Genomic DNA, 10,009 nt, shown 5'->3' with positions numbered 1-10,009 from the left:
CTGTCTTATCTTTCTGCTACTTGGATATAGGTGTTATATTCGTCGTAAAAAACTTTCCTGTCACACACTCACGCACACGCACACACACACACACACGCGCGCACACACACACACACACGCGCGCGCACACACACACACGCACACACACTCACACACACGCACGTTAGCTTACAATTTTATTTATATATTTGCGTGTCTATGTGTTGAAAGAGGAAGTGGGAGGCAGAGTGAAAGAATCACTATCATTTTATTCGTTGCCCACTGTGTGTGTGCGTTTGCGTGTGGTGTAAACCAGACTAAGAAAAGCATTTGACACACACACCAGAATGTGAGTTTTTCTGTAAATTTTGCTTAATTGGAGTTTAAATTTTAAAAACTGGACCTGGCATGACGCGATGCGTTGTACTCTCAAAAATGCTAGGTAAATTGTAATTGAAGAAATCCTATATTGTAGATTTGTATAACTCCCAAAGGGAGGCAGATAAAATCTGCCTTTTATAATAAGAGATTACTATGTGCTTGTGCAAATGTGTGTGTGTGTGTATATATGTCCGTTTGTATGTGTGTGTACGCTTATATATTAATTACTTGTGTGTGTGTGTGTATATGTCCGTTTGTATGTGTGTGTACGCTTATATATTAATTACTATGTGTGTGTGTGTATATATGTCCGTTTGTATGTGTGTGTACGCTTATATATTAATTACTATGTGCTTGTGCAAATGTGTGTGTGTGTGTATATGTCCGTTTGTGTGAGTATGTACGCTTATATATTAATTACTCTGTGTGTGTGTGTGTGTGTGTGTGTGTGTGTGTGTATGTCCATTTGTATGTGTGTGTACGCTTATATATTAATTACTATGTGTGTGTGTGTATGTGTATATGTCCGTTTGTATGTGTGTGTACGCTTATATATTAATTACTATGTGCTTGTGCAAATGTGTGTGTGTGTGTGTATATGTCCGTTTGTATGTGTGTGTACGCTTATATATTAATTACTATGTGTGTGTGTGTGTATATGCCCGTTTGTATGTGTGTGTATGTGTATATGTCCGTTTGTATGTGTGTGTACGCTTATATATTAATTACTATGTGCTTGTGCAAATGTGTGTGTGTGTGTGTATGTCCGTTTGTGTGAGTATGTACGCTTATATGTTAATTACTATGTGTGTGTGCGTGTGTGTGTGTGTGTGTGTATGTCCATTTGTATGTGTGTGTACGCTTATATATTAATTACTATGTGTGTGTGTGTATGTGTATATGTCCGTTTGTATGTGTGTGTACGCTTATATATTAATTACTATGTGCTTGTGCAAATGTGTGTGTGTGTGTGTGTATATGTCCGTTTGTATGTGTGTGTACGCTTATATATTAATTACTATGTGTGTGTGTGTATGTCCGTTTGTATGTGTGTGTACGCTTATATATTAATTACTATGTGCTTGTGCAAATGTGTGTGTGTATATGTCCGTTTGTGTGAGTATGTACGCTTATATATTAATTACTATGTGTGTGTGTGTGTGTGTGGTGTGTGTGTATGTCCATTTGTATGTGTGTGTACGCTTATATATTAATTACTATGTGTGTGTGTGTGTGTGTATATGTCCGTTTGCATGTGTGTGTACGCTTATATATTAATTACTATGTGTGTGTGTGTGTGTATGTGTATGTCCGTTTGTATGTGTGTGTACGCTTATATATTAATTACTATGTGTGTGTGTGTGTGGTGTGTGTGTATGTCCGTTTGTATGTGTGTGTACGCTTATATATTAATTACTATGTGCTTGTGCAAATGTGTGTGTGTGTATATGTCCGTTTGTATGTGTGTGTACGCTTATAAATTAATTACTATGTGCTTGTGCAAATGTGTGTGTGTGTATGTCCATTTGTATGTGTGTGTACGCTTATATATTAATTACTATGTGTGTGTGTGTGTATGTGTATGTCCGTTTGTATGTGTGTGTACGCTTATATATTAATTACTATGTGTGTGTGTGTGTGTGTGTGTCCGTTTGTATGTGTGTGTACGCTTATATATTAATTACTATGTGCTTGTGCAAATGTGTGTGTGTGTGTATATGTCCGTTTGTATGTGTGTGTACGCTTATATATTAATTACTATGTGCTTGTGCAAATGTGTGTGTGTGTGTGTATATGTCCGTTTGTATGTGTGTGTACGCTTATATATTAATTACTATGTGCTTGTGCAAATGTGTGTGTGTGTGTGTGTGTGTTTGTGGTGCGTCTGCTATATTTCTTTATCAATATCGATAACGCAGCAATGCTGGGATTTCATTGGTTAAAATTCGTAAAAATTAAACTACGTTTAAGTTACGAATTACAATTTTCTTTTCAATTTTGTTTACAATAATGTTTTCTTTTGACACATTCTACCAGTATACGAAGTTTCAAATTGTTTAGTTAACTAGGAAAATCTGGCCTTCAAAATGAAAAGATCCAATCATTGTTATAATGCTTAATGTTCCAACCTTGCGTGGATTAGAGTTTTTTAAATTTTCAACAGTTCTTATCGTTAGCTTCCATCTGTTTCTAAACAAGGCTATATCTCAATAACAAACAGCCTGGATATGATTTACACAGAGAACAGGGAGAAAATGACACCGTATAAAAGAACCTTTTATTTACAAAGAATGTCTTAGTCTATAGAATAACAAACAGCCTGTTGGCAAAGTTGACCTCGGCGGAATTTGAACTCAGAACATAACGGCAGACGAAATACCAATTTCTTAACTGCCGACAAGGGGCTAAACACAGAGGGTACAAACAAGGACAGACAAACGGATTAAGTCGATTACATCGACCCCAGTGCATAACTGGTACTTATTTAATCGACCCCGAAAGGATGAAAGGCAAAGTCGACCTCGGCGGAATTTGAACTTAGAATGTAACGGCAGACGAAATACCAATTTCTTAACTGCCCACAAGGGGCTAAACATAGAGGGGACAAACAAGGACAGACAAAGGGATTAAGTCGATTACATCGACCCCAGTGCGAAACTGGTACTTTATTTATCGACCCCGAAAGGATGAAGGGCAAATTCGACCTCAGCGGAATTTGAACTCAGAACGTAACGGCAAACAAAATACTTATTTCTATTTCTTTACTGCCCACAAGGGGCTAAACACAGAGGGGACAAACAAGGACAGACAAAGTGATTAAGTCGATTACATCGACCCCAGTGCGAAACTGGTACTTTATTTATCGACCCCGAAAGGATGAAGGGCAAAGTCGACCTCAGCGGAATTTGAACTCAGAACGTAACGACAGTCGAAATACCGCTAAGCATTTTGCCCGGCGTGCTAACGTCTCTGCCAGCTCGACGATATCTGCACATCCTCTGATAACTCACGGATGGTGATTCGATGATTCCTCCTCACAGCTGCATGCACATCTGCGATGTTTCTCTCAGATCTGCTGGTTACAGGTCCCCTAGAACACAGAGAACAGGAAGCAAACGACACCATATAAACGAACCTTTTGTTTACAAAGATTGTGCAAAGTATTAAGAAAGCCAGACATGCTATTGTGGTGGACTTCAAGTAAATGACATCGCTGAAAAAAAAACCATTGATTAGAAACTAGCAAATGCCGGTGGTACGTGAAAAAACACCATTCGAGCGTGATCGTTACCTGCGCTGCCTTACTGGCACCTGTGCTGGTGGCCCGTGAAAAAACATTCGAGCGAAGCCGTTGCCAGTGGCCACTGGACTGGCTCCTGTGCAGGTGGCACATAAAAAGCCCCATTTGAGTGTGGCACAGGTAACTGATACAGATAATAAATACTGATATTTTAATCCCTTAGTTGGTTACTATAACTGCTAACACTGCTATACACACACACACACACACACATATATATATATATATATATAGCAGCGTGGAAGGTGTTTGTAAGCCATTTAAGAATCACACAAAAGCCGTTCGATTCACTTCAACACTTAATTTCAAATATTTTGACAAATTAAACTAAAATTTTGACGTGAATCGAACGGCTTTTGTGTGTTTCTTAAATGGCTTACAAACACCTTCCACGCTGCAATTGTTTCCGTTACAGCACACGATCTCAGATCAAATCACTTGCTATGCGAGTACATCTCCGCTATATATATATATATATATATATTTTATATAATATATATATAATATATATATATATATATGTGTGTGTGTATATATATATATGGAGAATTCACGAAAAAAACAAAAGACGAAGACAGGTGGTATAAACAACAAACAGATGTATTAGTATAACGCTTCGGGAAGTGAAAAAGTCTTTAACGTTTCGAGCCTACGCTCTTCCACAGAAAGGAACACAGAAGGAAAAGAGGAGAGAAAATAAAGAATGTGTAGTGGCTAGCAATCTATCGTGGCAATATATATATATGTATATATATGTATGCATGTATATATATCACGTGATCACGTGACCGACCAGACTATCACATGTTGTTAAACATCGCTGGTCACAATGCGTTCGCATTGTTTTAGCCTTCGAATGACGCCACCCCGCTGGCTAAGCGAGCAGGCCAATAGAAGAAAGAGTTGTGAAAGAGTACAGCAGGGATCACCACCCCCTGCCGGAGTCTCGTGGAGCTTTTAGGCCTTTTCGCTCAGTAAACACTCACAACACCTGGTCTGGGAATCGAAACCGTGACCCTACGACCACGAGTCCGCGGCCCTAACCATGGGCCATGCGCCTCCACATGTATATATATATATATATATATATATATATATATATTATGCATATATATATATGTATATATGTATGTATGTATATATATTTTATATATATATATATATATATATATATATATATAGTTGAAATTTACAGAAAAACATAAGACATAAAACATAAAACATAAGGTGTATTAGTTTGATGCTTGGGAAAGTGAGAAAGTTTTTTACATTTCGAGCCTATGCTCTTCAACAGAAAGGAATAGGAGAATTGAAAATGTAGTGTCTACTTTAAAAGGAGAAAAGGTTTGTTAATCCATTTACCGTTTTGGTTAATTTCATAAGTCTCTGTACTTGTCAAACCTGTAAAAGACGAAAAACAAAAATGCCTATTTTCAGATTTTAAATTAGATCAAGAGGATTGATTAATATTTCTGTTAAATATTTAAATAATAATTAACACTTGTAGATATAATTGCACATTATTTAAGAGAAGCACTTCGTTGGTCACGACGACGAGGGTTCCGGTTGATCCGAATCAATGGAACAGCCTGCTCGTGAAATTAACGTGTAAGTGGCTGAGCACTCCACAGACATGTGTACCCTCAACGTAGTTCTCGGGGATATTCAGTGTAACACAGAGAGTGACAAGGCCGGCCCTTTGAAATACAGGTACAACAGAAACAGGAAGTAAGAGTGAGAGAAAGTTGTGGTGAAAGAGTACAGCAGGGATCACCACCATCCCCTGCCGGAGCCTCGTGGAGCTTTAGGTATTTTCGCTCAATAAACACTCACAACGCCCAGTCTGGGAATCGAAACCGCGATCCTATGACCGCGAGTCCGCTGCCCTAACCACTGGGCCATTGCGCCTCCACATTGCACATTATATACAGTAAGAGTTTGAGTGAAAGTATTGAACATACTCTTTTACTATTTTACTTGTTTCAGTCATTTGACTGCGGCCATGCTGGAGCACCGCCCTTAATCGAGCAACTCGACCTCGGGACTTATTCTTTTGTAAGCTCAGTACTTATTCTATCGGTCTCTTTTGCCGAACCACTAAGTAACGGGGACATAAACACACCAGCATCGGTTGTCAAGCAATGCTAGGGGGACAAACACAGACACACAAACACACACACCCATATATAAATATATATATACATATATACGACAGGCTTCTTTCAGTTTCCGTCTACCAAATCCACTCACAAGGCTTTGGTCGGCCCGAGGCTATGGTAGAAGACACTTGCCCAAGGTGCCACGCAGTGGAACTGAACCCGGAACCATGTGGTTGGTAAACAAGCTACTTACCACACAGCCACTCCTATATATATATACAACGGGCTTCTTTCAGTTTCCTTCTACCAAATCCACTCACAAGGCTTTGGTCGGCCCGAGGCTATGGTAGAAGACACTTGCCCAAGGTGCCATGCAGTGGGACTGAACTCGGAACCATGTGGTTGGTAAACAAGCTACTTACCACACAGCCACTCCTATATATATATACAACGGGCTTCTTTCAGTTTCCTTCTACCAAATCCACTCACAAGGCTTTGGTCGGCCCGAAGCTATGGTAGAAGACAGTTGCCCAAGGTGCCATGCAGTGGGACTGAACCTGGAACCATGTGGTTGGTAAACAAGCTACTTACCACACAGCCACTCCTGAGCATATATATATATATATACATATATACAACGGGCTTCTTTCAGTTTCCGTCCACCAAATCCACTCACAAGGCTTTGGTCGGCCCAAAGCTATCATAGAAGACACTTGCCCAAGGTGCCATGCAGTGGGACTGAACCCAGAACCATGTGGTTAGTAAGCAAGCTACTTACCACACAGCCACTCCTGCGCCTATATACGATGGGCTTCTTTCAGTTTCCGTCTACCAAATCCACTCTCAAGGCTTTGGTCGGCCCGAGGCTATGGTAGAAGACACTTGCCCAAGGTGCCATGCAGTGGGACTGAACCCGGAACCATGTGGTTGGTAAACAAGCTACTTACCACATAGCCACTCCTGCGCCCATATGTGTGGCCTGGTTCAGCCTCTCATTCTTACCTTGTAATGTCAATCCAAAGATAGGCAATCTTATCATCAAAATGTCGAAACAAAATATTGGCTGATTAATTCCTAACAATTCGAATAAATGAACTTCAAATTTGGCAAAGTTATCTGAATGCCAAATTTTTTTTTTAAAGTTAATTTTTGAGAGCCGTCGGATTCATTTTTAGTATTCCCGTTTGTGAGAGCAGTTGAGTTTATTTCAGATATTCTCATTTTAAATATCATCTCCAGCTAAATCATTGAGAGGATGCTGGTATTGCCTTGGTGGAGGTTTGTACTCTCTGAGTGCTCTTATTATTATTATTATCATTATTATTATTATTATTATTATTATGCTTTTTCCTTCTTTCTTCAAATTTTCTTCCGTTTCTCGCCGGGTGTTTTCCGTACACCTAGGGCAGAGAAGCTCATTGTATGCATTCCCAGATTACACACACAAATTCACAGATAAAATATGCATTTAAAAATTAATAAATAAATAAATTCATGAACAGATGTTGTTTTCACAGTGATAGTGCTCTTCTCAATACATGAGCCATTCCAGTTAATACGATTTTTTGCACTTCCTGTAGGGATGGTAAGCCTGGAATCATTTTCAAATAGGTTTCAGTACCTTTTTTTATCATTTCTATTATTATTATTATTATTATTATTATTATTATTATCATTGTGCGGGTGGCACGTAAAAAGCACCCACTACACTCACGGAGTGGTTGGCGTTAGGAAGGGCATCCAGCCGTAGAAACACTGCCAGATCTGACTGGGCCTGATGAAGCCTTCCAGCTTCACAGACCCCAGTTGAACCGTCCAACCCATGCTAGCATGGAGAACGGACGCTAAATGATGATGATGATGATGATGATGATTGAGTGAGAGAGCAGTGGATGCCATCAAAGTGACACTGGAGTGCAAATATACGAAGCCCAATATACCCATCATGACTACACGTCTGATAAGGGTACACCAGGCACATGCATCACAACCATATGTGCGCCACATGGTGATCTCATAACACGATAAACAGCGCATGACCTTGCAGGTGGGGCCCAGTTAGAATTTTCTTCTGGTTGGGTAACCCATCCCACTCAAAAGGTCCCTGATTAAGGGTTGTTTAAGGATGTTGAATTAAACACCCATGTTTCCAGAGGTGAATTATTCAAACCCCAAAGAATCCCTCTCAACACATGGCTATGATGCTCCCCCACTACTTCTGTTCATGATCAGAGTTGCACATATCATCAGCCACTAAGGACATGCTCAACTGGTTAGGTCAAACAACTGACAAGCAAATCTGTGGTATTCAGCAGAATATTTGCTGTAGCCCATCTTTTATACCAAGACAAAACAATGTACATAACACTTTTATTATTATCATTATTATTATTATCATTATCATTATTATTATTATTATATTATTATTATTATTATTATTATTATTATTATTATTATTCTATGTTTGACTTTTGCTTTATGTCTGTACAAGTTGGCTCCAAGTCTCACCTGGAGACCTCAAGAGACAACAGGTTCGAAGTTCACGTTGGTGTTATGCCTAGTGTGCCATATATTTGTTTTTTTTTGGTGTTGTACTAGTGAATGTCTAATACATCAATTAGAAAAAAAAAATATTATTATTATTATTGTTGTTGTTATTACTGTTATTATTATTGAGTGTGGGAGCAGTGCATGCCATCAAAGTGACACTGGGGTAAAATATACGAAGCCCAGTATACCCATCATGACTACCCGTCTGATAAAGGTACACTAGGCACATGCATCACAACCATATGTGCGCCACATGGTGATCTCATAACACGATAAACAGCGCATGACCTTGCAGGTGGGGCCCAGTTAGAATTTTCTTCTGGTTGGGTAACCCATCCCACTCAAAAGGTCCCTGATTAAGGGTTGTTTAAGGATGTTGAATTAAACACCCATGTTTCCAGAGGTGAATTATTCAAACCCCAAAGAATCCCTCTCAACACATGGCTATGATGCTCCCCCACTACTTCTGTTCATGATCAGAGTTGCACATATCATCAGCCACTAAGGGACATGCTCAACTGGTTAAGGTCAAACAACTGACAAGCAAATCTGTGGTATTCAGCAGAATATTTGCTGTAGCCCATCTTTTATACCAAGACAAAACAATGTACATAACACTTTTATTATTATCATTATTATTATTATATTATTATTATTATTATTATTATTATTATTATTATTATTATTATTATTATTATATTATTATTCTATGTTTGACTTTTGCTTTATGTCTGTACAAGTTGGCTCCAGTCTCACCTGGAGACCTCAAGAGACAACAGGTTCGAAGTTCACGTTGGTGTTATGCCTAGTGTGCCATATATTTGTTTTTTTTTTGGTGTTGTACTAGTGAATGTCTAATACATCAATTAGAAAAAAAAAATATTATTATTATTATTGTTGTTGTTATTACTGTTATTATTATTGAGTGTGGGAGCAGTGCATGCCATCAAAGTGACACTGGGGTAAAATATACGAAGCCCAGTTTACCCATCATGACTACCCGTCTGATAAAGGTACACTAGGCACATGCATCACAACACATGGCTATGATGCTCCCCAACTACTTCTGCCCGTGATCAGAGATGCACATATCGTCAGCCTCCAAGGGACATGCTCAACCGGTTAAGGTCAAACAACTGACAAGCAAATCTGTGTTATTGAGCAGAATATTTGCTGTAGCCCATCTTTTATACCAAGACAAAACAATGTACATGATAACACTTCCAATCAGTTAAGATCAGAAGCCATGAGAGCCACTGCCTGGTACTGGATCAGGGCATTTATTATTATTATTATTAATAATAATATTAATAATAATTATTATAATAATAATAATAATTAATCATAATAATAATAATACTAATAATAATAATAATAATAATAATAAATAATAATAATAATAATAATAATAATAAAATAATAATAATAATAATATAATAATAATAATAATAAATAATAATAATAATAATAATCATATAATAATAATACTAATAAATAATAATAATAATAATAATAATAATAAATAATAATAATAATAATATAATAATAATAATAATACTAATAATAATAATAATAATAATAATATAATAATAATCATAATAATAATAATAATAATAATAATCATTAATAATAAATACTACTACTAATAATAATAATAATAATAATAATAATAATAATAATAATAATAATAATCATAATA

The 10,009-nt window shown here is 37.5% G+C and overlaps 1 protein-coding gene across 1 annotated transcript in view; it reads right to left on the bottom strand.

The window, feature by feature from the left end:
* Positions 1-3,365: 3,365 nt before the first annotated feature.
* The window catches only part of LOC115225414, a 26,158-nt gene continuing 19,514 nt past the window's right edge, over positions 3,366-10,009 (bottom strand). Inside the window, exons 5-6 of the mRNA XM_029796374.2 lie at positions 5,024-5,062; positions 3,366-3,451 (exon numbers count right to left, since the gene is read on the bottom strand). Coding sequence (XP_029652234.1) covers positions 3,441-3,451; positions 5,024-5,062 — 50 coding nt within the window. The 3' untranslated portion in view covers positions 3,366-3,440. The remainder of the gene's footprint in view (positions 3,452-5,023; positions 5,063-10,009) is intronic.

The sequence above is a fragment of the Octopus sinensis genome, linkage group LG27, assembly GCF_006345805.1.
Source record: "Octopus sinensis linkage group LG27, ASM634580v1, whole genome shotgun sequence".
In the NCBI taxonomy this organism is placed as follows: Eukaryota; Metazoa; Mollusca; class Cephalopoda; order Octopoda; family Octopodidae; genus Octopus; species Octopus sinensis.
The sequence above is the reverse complement of the archived record's forward strand: the minus strand, read 5'-3'. Positions and strand labels throughout refer to the sequence as shown.